Raw genomic sequence first — 12120 nt, 5'->3', positions numbered from 1 at the left:
AAAAACCTCGTAGGGCAAGTCTGGGGTGACAAATCCCTCAGGCCATGCTGGGTTTTTACATTCCCAACAAGGAGCCTACATGGGTTTATCCAGAAGTTCCACAGCGTGGAAGGGGGTGACGAAGATGCTCAAAGGAGCAGCATCCTCCTGGCACAACACAAATCCATCCCCATCCCACGGTGGGACGGAGGAGTCAGGATCCTGTGCTGCTCCCAGAGCCTGGCAGGGGGAAGGAAGCAGCTCAAGGAGAGCAGGGACAGTTTTTAAGCACTCTTGATCATTCCTTGGAATAAAATATATTTTAAAAAATTGCTCATCGAGCGATTAAAATGTGCAAACATTTTGCTTGGTGTTCCGACTGCCACATTTAATATTTCAAACAACATCCAGGCCAATATTGTTGCTTAATTTAACATAACTGGATCCTGAATGCATTTCTAACAGATTAAACCACAGAAATATCCACATGTTTTAATGAGGATTTGGCACTACTCGGAGCCAAACACATTTTAGTAATATTTTTGGACTACAAATTCTTTCATAAGAAAAGAAAGCCCACTGGTAATGGAGCTGCATTGCCTACATTTCAAGCCTCTTTGGATTTATGTAAATTGAAAAACTGAAATATTTAGTGCCATTATAATTCAAGCAACATCTGGACAATTTTCTTTGCCGCGTAAAAGATTTCAGTCAGCTTTGCAGAGGCTCAGGCCATGTTGCTCAGCAGAATGGCTCCTTTTACATTTGCATGCTTCACTTCCATTCTGCAGTTTCTATGCCAACAAGCATTTGAAACTCTTTAAAAAGCACATTTGGAACTGGGGGGAGATGGAAGATTGGAAATGTGATAAAGATTTGTTTGTTTTGGGGGGTTTTGTTGGTGGTGTTTCCCTAAATCTAAATCATCTTTTTTTTTTTTATTCTTTTTGAGCCGTGGAAACCTCAAAAAGGCCCAATAACCATCACTGCAGCCATGGCAACTCTTCCACCTGCTTCAAAATGCAGCAGGGACTTGGTAAGAGGAGTTTGTTCAGTCAATTTGATGTATAATATATATATATAAATATCTATTACTCCAGTTCCCTCTCCAAAGAAAGAACCAATAGCAAACACCACAAATTTAGGTGTCCATCTCCTAGTGCAGCATCCAGGCCCTGTGTGAGTTTCCAAATCCCAAGGAAAAGTAAACAGGAAAAAGCAGCTATGACTGAACTGTCACTCAGAATCCAGCAGCTTGATTTTTAACCAGATTTTTGGAAGCAACTCCTCCCCTTCCTCCCCACCCCCAGTCCCAGATGGCTCAAATTTTATAGTTAAAGTTCATGCTTAGTGCTTTGACATTACAGGTGTGAGGAGATAAAGGAAGCCACAACCATGAAGAGGCACAATACAGCATTCAGAGCAAACAGCAGCAATGATCTTACAAAACTTACAGAAAAAACTGTATTTTCTTTATAGAGATGCAGTCTACATTGTGAATTCCTCTCCTCCTGAAGTTCCCCAAGGGACCAGGATGGAGCTGCCATCCTGGGACACCAGCAAAGGTGCCCAAAAAAAAAACCAGTCAGACCAGGCCATTCCATGGACAGTGGGAAGAAGTTGTTCCCAGCAAACAGCAGGACTAGGAAGGGGTTTCCTGAGGGAGCTGCACAAGCAGGGAGCACCCACCAACACCTGCTCTTCAGCAGTTTTATTATTTAGTGACAGGACAAGGGGGAATGGCTTCAAACTGAAGCAGAGTAGGTTTAGCTGGGATATTGGGCAGGAATTGTTCCCTGGGAGGGTGGGCAGGCCCTGGCACAGGGTGCCCAGAGCAGCTGGGGCTGCCCCTGGATCCCTGGCAGTGCCCAAGGCCAGGCTGGACATTGGGGCTTGGAGCAGCCTGGGTTGGGGGAAGGTGTTCCTGCACAGGGGTTGGAATGAGATGATCTGGAAGGTCCCTTCCAACCCAAACCAGCCTGGGATTCTGAGATTTTCTTGTCCATGAGCTCCAGAGGATGGAAACCAGAACCCATGGTGATCCTGCCAGTGCTAAACGTTCCTTTACAGGCTCCTGGGTAACGATGGGGATCTGTCAGCCCCCTCCATCCACCCCCTGTGCAGATGTGACACTGACCTGACGTGCTGGGAGGGGACAGGATGAGGGAAATGCTGTGCAATAATCAATCCTAACCACAGCGCCGTGAGAAAATCACAGAATCATTAAGGCTGGGAAACACCACTAAGATCATCAGATCCAACCACCCCCATGTTCACCACTAACCTGTGTCCCCAAGTCCCACATCCACATGGTTTTTGAACACTTCCAGTGATGGTTACTCCACCACTGCCCTAGGCAGCCCCTTCCAATGCTTTATAATGCCCACATGTGATAAATTTCTCTTCCTTCAGCCAGACAGGACACAGAGAAAGGGAGATTGGGTGCCCTTGTCCAAAGCAAAATGTTTAACACATTAACCAGCTCCTTCCCTCCCTGGACAGCCACAGATGATGCAGAGCATCAGACAACTCATTTCAGCACCAGTCCAGGATTTATTTTTGCAATAAGGGATCAGAATGAGACCCAGGAAAGGCAAAAACTCCCGCAGGGAGGAGCAGGAGACAAAAGCACATGATTACCAGTACAGTGGTGGGGACTAGAAAACAGTTATTAATTTTCAAAAGCTGTTTTGTCTCCTGGGAGAGGTAACAGCCCCCAGGTCCCAAACACAGCTCCTGCTGCACAGAGCATCAAAGAGCAGGAGCAAAGGCTACATCTGTGAAACTCCTGCCATTTGAAAGAGGCCTACAGGCCTGGCACACGGAGTGCCTGCAGCACAAGGAAGGGGTCTTGCAAAAATAAAGCCACAAACGCTCACTTTTCCAGTCCTGGCTGTGCCGTAGGAAGGGGCAGCTCCTCCTCTGGCCCAGCTCCGGCCTCTGGTGTTTCCTGCCATGATTTCACAACCTTTGCCATTTCAAAAGTCCTTCTGGCAGCCACAGCAGCAAGCAGGGAGCTATTTTACACGAGTGCGTGACTGACGCATCCAGGCTCCTCTCCCCACGTCGTGCACAGGGAGCTGACACTGCCCACGGATCGGGGCCATAACTGCTGCAAATTGGAGCATTTTCACCTCCCTCAATGAACTGTATGGGTGTGTACTAGCTGGAAATACAGCTCCATCTGGGATTGAAGGGACTGAGCCTAAAATACTGAAATCAACAGCAGCTTTCGACTGACAGGAGCTGGCCACATGGGTGTTCTCTGTCTGGGATAACTTCTTCCATGCTATGCACGAGCCAAAGGCACCAACAGCAAGAAACAGCAATCCCTAGCAGCTACAGAACGAACAAAACTGGGCAGGTTTCTGCTGCAGCCCACACCTACACCTTCCTAAGATGCCTGCACAGGGAGAGGAGAGAGATCTCCCCTATTAAAAGGAGGGAGAGTGATTTGAAATCAATGTTTGGCAAAATCAAAGTCTGTGGGGACTCGTGGTAATGAGTTCCCCTGCTGGGTTTATGATGTTTAAAGGAAAACAAAACATTGCTGCAAGCACAGCAGAGCAGGTGAGACCTGGGGAGGTTGCTCACATACCTGGTTTTATATTCCCTAAACTCCCTCTAAGCAGGAGAGGCTCCCTCCCTGCCCTGTGCTCAGGGACACTCGGGTGATGAGCCACTGTCCCACCTGGGCACGGTGGTCTCCGGAGCTGGGTGGTGTTGAGATGCTCCTGTTGTTCTCCTGCTTGAGATGGCAGCTCAAAACTAGCTGGAAATGGAGCAGATGATCTCATGTGCTCCTCAGCTAATGGAAATACCCAGGGGCCACGGGTCCTTCCTGCCCAGCCCCAGATGATCTCATGTGCTCCTCAGCTAATGGAAACACCCAGGGGCCACAGGTCCTTCCTGCCCAGCCTTCTCCCTGTGGGTCCCTTATGGGATTAGGCAGCAGCCAAGCACGACAATTCACTATTAGCTGGACTAAGTGCTACGGAGAGATCATGAAAATGAATTAACTCCTGCCCTTCTCTCTTCTGTGATGGATTACACTCTGCTCCTTCAGAGCAGTTTCACATAAGGGGAGAGGGAAACATGGGAGAGATATGAGGAATTTATTCCCACCTGGTTTCTTGTGTGGACACACAACGCTGGAACTGCCCCACGCCTCCAGTCACGCTGCGAGGTGAGGAATGAGCCAGGGCCACATCCAGTGCCAGCAGCTTTTCCCTGGATACAGAGGAGATGAGCTCCACCTCCACTGTCCCTGTGCCTGGGAGCCCCACCTGGATGTGCAAGGCTTGTGGGGACATGAATGACTGGGCAACAAACCCTGGTCATCACACAAGACTCTCAGGTTACCACACTGGGCTTTTTCTCTTCACCCACCCTCAGGGTAAACCCCACTGGAAGCACAACCATCCTCAGCTCCAGGTTTTTACTGATTTCCCAAAACTTGTTGGGATAAAACAAGAAAGCAAAGCAGAGGGGAAATCCAGCACTGCCCTGATGCTGACCTGGAGGCTGGAGCTCTGTCAGTGCTCCCACAGCACCTTCCCCAGAGCAGGCCTGGGATGAAAAATAAATGTGTTGGGTGATAAAACACAGAACTCCCTTCCCCAACCAACGCACCCACCAAGGCACTCATTTAGCTCTGAGATTCAGCACTGAATATTGCATCACTCTGGAGCCTTTTAAGGAAACATTCCAGCATTTTCCCATACTAATCAGGTAACTTTTTTTTTAGCCAGACAGAGTTTAAAATAACCAAGAGCCAGGTAGGTGTCAGTGAAAAGCTCCAGCAGGGAAAATCTTGTCCCATCACACCTGAAAGGAAGGAAGTCCTTGCCCATCTCCAGGCACTGCCCCTGCAGACAAACACAACCAAGCCCAATGACAACTCTCCCCATTAATGCTGGATAATTTTAGGGTCTCAGCTGCAGGCAGTCCATCTCTCCAGCAAAATCCTACCTAAGACTTGCACTATCTACCACAGCAGGCTTGACCCCATTTTCATATGCAGAAGCAAAAAAAAAACCCTCATAATCCTCCAGAACCCAGAGCAAATAACACTCTGGGACTGTGTGATACCACCCTATTAAATACAAACATGTTCCTACAGTAGCTCCATGATTTTAAGCATTCACCATCTTTTCATTTCAGTTTTAAGCACTTTGCCTGGCAACTGTCTGAAGGGCAAACCATTATGGAAATAGGAAGACAATTAATTTTCCTTTATTCTGGAAGAGAGGATTATTGGAGTAAATAAAATAATCAGCTTAAACAAGAGCACAATTCACAACTTCTGAAAAACAGAAGACAGGTTTCTTTCATTTTCCTTTCCAGAGAAATTATTTCCTGGGGTGGAGTTTGCAAGGGAAGTGCAGAAGTTTTGGAGTTAACCTTGGACTGCTGACTCACTAATCACTGCCTCTATGCCTTCAGCAGAAGGAAGGCTGGCATTTCACTCTTAGAGCCACTTTATATATTTATTTAATACAGCAAATCAGAACAGGCCCCCAAAAAGATACAGAGGCCACTTCCCAATCTCATTTGGACCAGAGGTAAATCTGAGGCAGCCACTACTGGACACCAGCCTTTGGCAGCAGATGTTCAGCATCACAATTAACGTGGTTAAAGGAGGCTCTGACACCCTGTGACACACATGTACACCTACATATATGGATTAAATTAAAGGTATTTCACTCCCAAACCCCAGAGGGAGAAGGCAACAAAAGGAAGAGGAGAGCCTTCAAGTTCGTATTAGCAAGAGATGAAATTATTTACTGAGAAAAATGTGGGGTATCTTGGTAAGAACTGGAGAGTTATTTCTGGAGGACTCCTCTACTAAGCAGAATGAGTTACAAAAATAGGATGGAGACTGTGGTTCAAGGTTGCTACAGCCTCGAAAAGAAACAGAGATAATTGACGGAGGCACAGATTCCCAGGAACACTAAGGACTGCAGAAGTACTGAGAAATCAAATTGATGATCTGGAAAATAACACAAGATTAAGAATGATCAGGTTAGTGGGGGCTCCTGGAGGAGCAGAAGCAGGAGAAGGCAGACTTTCAGTTTGCGATGGATTATGAGGAGGTGAGGGATGAATAATCCCCACTGTCCAGGGTGTCTGGGTGAGCCATGTCCCCACACAGGCCAGTTTTCCAGTGCTCCACATCCCTAAGGGAAGGATCTCCAGCATCCAGGAGCACATGTGTTTATGGCAGCTCACAAATCTGAGCCTGGTTCCAGGATCCAGCACTGTCTCCCTCCAGCAGGAAATGGCTCCAACCGCTCCCTGTCCTTCCTCCAGTCACAAACTCCAGGTGCCCTGGCACAGCCACATCCCAGCAGCTGGAGGAAGCACCACTGGGAAGAGCTCCTGCACCTCCCAGCACCCTGTGCTTCCCACAGGGCACAGCCATTTCTTCTGTGTGCTCCTCCAGCTGCAGAGCACTGTGGCAGCAAGTAGGTCACAGACTTGACAGCGCCTGAAGAATCATCTGCAGTTTGTTTCCTCCTCCTTTCTCTGCCTTTTTGGGTTTTTAGGAGCCACCAAATCACTTCACCACCACCTTCAAACTCCATCCATCCATCCATCCATCCATCCATCCATCCCTCCCAGACCTCTCCTTACAGCCCTCTTTCCTGCTTTTCTGCTCTCTCCCAGCTCTGTTTAACTCCACCTCTCCCCTGCAGGTCCTTAAAGCAGGATTTTTCTTCCATCTTCCCTTTCCCACAACCATATTTTTCCCAGCATGATGTACCCTGTGCACTGCTTCTGTCACCCTCAGAAACCCAGATGTCCTCTGAGCTGGTCGATGCATTAAATCCCATCCACCATAGGAATGGAGTTACTCTATAATTTCACATCTGGGTTAAAAATCGCAGCTCCTTCCCGTGTCTGTAACTTCACTCACTAATCCTCAGGGAAAAGTGGGTAAGGAGTCCCCTCTGCCAGCTGGTGCTTTCAGGCTTGCTCAGGTCCTCTCTCCATGCAGGGCTCCATCAGCTCCAAGGAGCACAGGATGCTCCAAGACCCTTCCCTGCTTCACCCAGGAGCGTTTGGGCAGGTGGATAGTACTGCCAAAGGACACCAAACAAGGATGCAGCAGCAAGGACTGAGCCCAGGGTGTTAAGGAAGCCAAAATTCAGCCATAAGTTACATTTCAAACTGGCCAGGAAGGCAGGAGAGCAGGAAATAAAACTCCTCTGAAGGTGGAGAAATGCTGTGCGTGACAGCAAACCCTTCCACCCAGCATCCCCACAGAGAAGATTCATCACAGCCAATAATTACAAGGCTCATGTCATAATGTCTCCTCTTAAAGGCATTGCCATTTGAGTCCAGGCTGGCTGAAGCAGTTGGAAGGGAGAGAAGCAAAGCCACCAGGCTTTGAAGTGGCCACCATTTGATTATTAAAGACTGGGACTTGCATGCCACGTACATCCAGCAGTCACTTCCTCCTCCCTGGGATTGCCAAGGTTGCACGAGGTTTTTTTAGGTACACCTGTAGGATTCAGTTCCATCTTGTTCTTTCTGGTTTGAATACAGTCCTGGGCTGATACGATACCAAAAAGGTGAGCAAGTCCCAAATTGAGGTTTCAGTTCCTCCACTGAACAAAGCTGTGCTGGTGGAGAAAGAGACAAAACTGGCCACACAGGCAGAACTTTTCACACAAATCTAAAGACAGGAATGTGCAAATTCAAGCAATGAATCCTCCTGCAAAGTCCAAGTCACCCATCTCAAAAAAGCATCCAGGAGTCCCTGCCCTGCATTCCCTGCACATCCCACACCCTGCAGCAGGCACTGGACACAGTTCCATGGGATGAAGAACCTCCCTCGGCTCAGCCACACCAGAGTGCTCGGGGTTTGCAACGAGAGAGAGGCCCCCACTCCATGGGAGCACCCAGTGGGGACCTGCAGAACTCCTCTGGCAGAGCCCAAGAACAAACCCACAAACTGAAATTAAATTTGGTCGTAGCTATTTTCTTCCTTCCAGACTTGTCAGTTCCAGGGCTTGCTGGAAAGGAGCTGAATGTCTCCCTGGAAGAGAGGAGCCCTGCACAGGAGGGATGAGGCTCTCCCAAAAGCTGCTCCGATCCAGAGGCATCGAGGCCCCAGGCCACCAAAGGCTTGGTCAGGCTGAAGCACGGTCCTCTGTGCTGGAGACTCTCCTCAGCCACTGAAAATAGCTCATCTCCCCCATTCTACTCTAAAACAAGAAGAGGATGAGGGTTTTATCCTCTGCTTTGAGCCAAAACCCATGGCACTAAGGAACGTGTCACCTTTGTCCCTTTGCTGAGCCTTTCCCCCATTCTGGGACTGGAGATGGGAGGAAAATGTTTAAAGCTGCTCCAAACCATTTCAGGGATGAACTTGATTACTCTTCCCAGTGAGGCTGAAATAATGAATGAGATGATGGATCCAGGCCAGGGCCCAGCACCTTGTCCCAGACCAAGGACCAGTCCTGGTGTCTCGGGGCCTCTGGGCCCTGGCCTGGTAAAGCAGCCCCCACCCACACACCTCAGAGCCTAAAGATGCAATTTTGTTATACCCTGATCACAGATTTTTAAGGTTTCCTTTAACTTTCTTGCTTTCAACTTCGCTTCTCAAAAATACTACTTCCCAGTTCTTCTACCAAATGGGCTTTTAAATAGAATTTGATCATTTTTCTCTGAACTAAAACCCCTTGTCATGGTGACAGATACATCACTGGCATCAGTTAAAATATGTGAAAGAGAAAACATTCATCCACCACTGAGAAACAAGCAGCACCACCAAATCCTGACACAACCGTGGTCCTCCACGACACGAGTCTTTGTTCCCACCATCATCTCCAAAACAATATTCTGACAACAACATCCCTCCCTATATAGACTTATATTGCTGTATCTCTATCATTTCCCTCACGCCCATCAAAATGAAGTTATAATTAACCCATCATCAATAGAAATTACAATGATTTTGAAACAGCAAGAAACAATCTATTTGCATTTGGTAGCTAATTATTCCCCCTACGCACACAGCCACCAATGTTCCCTAAAACCATCCACAGAACAGACAGTCTGTGCTAGCCAGAGCTTCTGGAAAGGAAGGGAAAAAGGAGGGACTAAGCAAAAAAACCTCAACGTTGGGGTGGCAAAATTTTCTTCAAATCTGCAGCATCTCAAGCTCAGCCAAGTCTGTAATAGAATTGCCCTTCTGAACTCATCCAGCAGTGTTAGAATCCACCTGGGTATCACATGGAAGCTGACAGCAACCTCAGGACGAACCTAGTGGGAGCCACTGACATTTGCTAAATTATTGAATTATTGTTATTCCCTTCTTCACACCACACCAAGGAAACGTGAAGCCATTTTCCGATAAAAGCCGCTGGACATAAATTTCACACCGGCCAACACCAGGACTGCTCCCAGAGCCAGAGGTTTGCAGTGGCACAGGCAGCGTTGCACCAGTGATTATTCCCTCCTGGAGGGAGGAAGGGTGTGCCCTCCTTCCAGCCACGCTCAGTCCTGGGGGACTGCCCAGGGGTGACCTCCAGCCCCTCCAGCTCCCACTCATCCCAGTCAGGTACAGAACAAAACAATGCCCTTCCCCACCCCCGCCCCCACGCCAGGCAAGTTTTGCTGACAGATCACCTCCATTTCCTCACCATCCCCAAGGATCAGAGCGATGCTTGTGAGAGGTAAGGACATGAGCCGTGGCCGGGGAGCACTGCCTCCCCCAGCTCGAGCAGCCTGACAAAAATCAAGCCACCCAGACGTCCTGGGAGCCCCAGGTTGGCCCTCCATGGCTTGTGCAGCGTTCAGAGGAAGCTGATACAAAGCACCAGGGATGGTAAATCACATCCTCCTTCACCCACGCTTCTGGAGGAGAGTAGAGAAAACACTCTTTGCTCATTAGGAACTATCCGAGGTTTCCCTTCCTCCAGGATGCTCCCACAAAGCAGGGATTGGGGAGGAAGGGGCTCAGTTTCACCTTGACACAATCCCTGTGCCTGCAACACTTACCTGGCTGCCAAGGCATCCCTCCTCAACACGCCGAGAGTCATCAGCCTTCAAAGCAAAGCCAAAATAGCTCAAGGATTGTTTTCCTTCCCCCATCTGACACGGGATTGCAGCTCCTCAGGCATGGGGAGGAGGGGGAGCAAAATAATAATAATAATCAAAAGCAAAAGACTATTCTTCTGTAGGCAAAGCTAATCCTGTCACACATTTTCTTCCCAACAGAAGCATGATAGATCGAGTCCCACTGGGTTCTGCTCACAACTAAACAGGACGAGGTGTTTTCAGCTCCCTTCTGCCAACACAGCTCAACGAGCAGCAAGGCCTCACCTCCTCTCATCATTTAACTCAACACGAAGCCACCCTGGTGCTCTACCCCAGCTCTAGAAAGTCAGCCCGAGCCTCAGTATGGCCTTGCACGGAAATAGGATTACTTTGGCCTGGAGGAAAAAAAGAAACCACAACATGAAGGTCACCCATAAAATCATTACACAGCTCCCTCTTCCCCGGCTCTTAGAGAAAAAAACCTTTCTCAAACCCTCAACCTGAAAGGAGAAACACAAAAAGATATGTACATTAATGCCATATACCTCCGTCAATTTTTTTCCTCGTGTCTTTAGAGCAGTTGTTTACTGCAGCCAACTGCAGAGAAATTACAGTAGCTTAACTCTCCAACTCCCTCTAAAGGATTAATCTTCCAGTGAGCATGCTCACGCGGGAGCTTTTTCAGCACTTGCATCCATTTCATGAGTGAGGGCTGCTGCACACATGAGGAAATGCCATTTCAGGGCTCCAGGCAGAGCGAGCAGCCCCCAAACCAAGGGCTAAAGCCCTTCCCAGGGCTCCACAAAGGATCTCTGCCCAAGCCTCCAGCTCCAAGGAGGTTGAAAGATTTCACGTCCATGGCCCCTTTCAGGAAGGGGGGGCGGTGGTTTCCCTGCGACACTCGTTCGAAATGTCTGACCTTGGCTTTTCTCTACAGGATGGTGGACAGTTCATCCACTGAATCTGGAGCCAAAAACAGCTTCTTCTCGCTGGCAGATTTTTCCTTTTGCATCACTTGTTGGCTCATCTTTGCTTTTCAGAAAAAAATCAGGAAGATAATTTGGGGTGCAGGGAGGGGGAGGGGAGGGGAAACATTCAAATAAAAAGGAACAGCTTTAAAAAATCTAGTTCTCAACTCTGCATCACAGTTGGTAACAGATCCTGAGACACATTTAACTCCACAGATTAAGGACCCATGCAAATGAGGATTTGCTGGTAGACAACAAATCCAGTACCTAAGCAAGGCTGTTCAAGTAATCTTGTCCATTCTCTCCTAGACCACTGTAGATTAAACTGCTCTATTTCAGATATTTCTCCCTCACCTCAAATGATGCACCTCGAATCAAAGCCTTCCTGGTGAAAATAAAGCTCCAAAATTAAGGACAAATACACTGCAGAATGGAAGTTTCTTCCATTTTCATCTTCTCATATTCCAGGGTTCTGCCCTTCCCCTTCCCATTTATCTATTTTATGTCCTGTTGCTTAATTGCTCTTTGTAGCTGAAAGAGATCCAAGCCTCCCCCTCCCCCCAAAGGCTCTTATTTCAAGTTTTAAACCCAGCCTGAGTCTAGGACACATAGAGACCAGACTGCAACCCCTGAGTCCAGGGAAAATCACAACCCCTGAGCCCAGGGAAAACCCAGAGGGTGCTGCAGCTCAAGGTCTGCGATCGCTTCCCAGATCCAGCGCCAGGCTTCACCCCAGCCAGTACAACCACCTAAACATGTATTTATTTTTCCAGAAGTCCTGAGTGTCTTTGATGCCATGAAGCCCCTTTAATGTTTGAAGCCCTACAAGTGAATCCACAGAAAGGCAGGATGTCAGGAGAGTGTTAAAGAAGGGCTATGGCTGCGTTTGACAACGAGCACTCACCATAGCGACCGTCCCCGCAAGAAATGATAAAACCTGTGGTGACACTGGATATTTTGCTCTGTTGCCACCTAAACAGAATCACCCCCAGAAAGGGAATCTCTGTTATCATGCATTAAAATAGAGGCTTTGTTTTATTTATAAAGCATCCAAACTGGTTGGTTTGGATGTGTCAGAGCACAGGCTGTTCAGCCACCCCTCCCTTGCTCCATCCTTCGGGGA

The 12120-nt window shown here is 48.2% G+C and overlaps 1 protein-coding gene across 6 annotated transcripts in view; it reads right to left on the bottom strand.

Annotated features, from left to right (window-relative positions):
- The window catches only part of EHMT1 (euchromatic histone lysine methyltransferase 1), a 110831-nt gene that overhangs the window by 87317 nt on the left and 11394 nt on the right, over positions 1-12120 (bottom strand). For 4 of the 6 annotated variants that reach the window (XM_017740295.1, XM_017740310.1, XM_017740296.1 and 1 more), the window contains exon 1: positions 9991-10098. The exons of 1 other annotated variant lie outside the window; for it this stretch is intronic. In XM_017740295.1, coding sequence (XP_017595784.1) covers positions 9991-10083 — 93 coding nt within the window. In that variant the 5' untranslated portion in view covers positions 10084-10098. Of the gene's footprint in view, positions 1-9990; positions 10099-10574; positions 10650-12120 lie in introns of those variants that run through there. One more of the 6 variants, XM_017740302.1, reaches the window with a different exon arrangement.

Source organism: Corvus brachyrhynchos, unplaced genomic scaffold (genome assembly GCF_000691975.1).
Source record: "Corvus brachyrhynchos isolate BGI_N302 unplaced genomic scaffold, ASM69197v1 scaffold305, whole genome shotgun sequence".
Taxonomy (NCBI): domain Eukaryota; kingdom Metazoa; phylum Chordata; class Aves; order Passeriformes; family Corvidae; genus Corvus; species Corvus brachyrhynchos.
The sequence above is the reverse complement of the archived record's forward strand: the minus strand, read 5'-3'. Positions and strand labels throughout refer to the sequence as shown.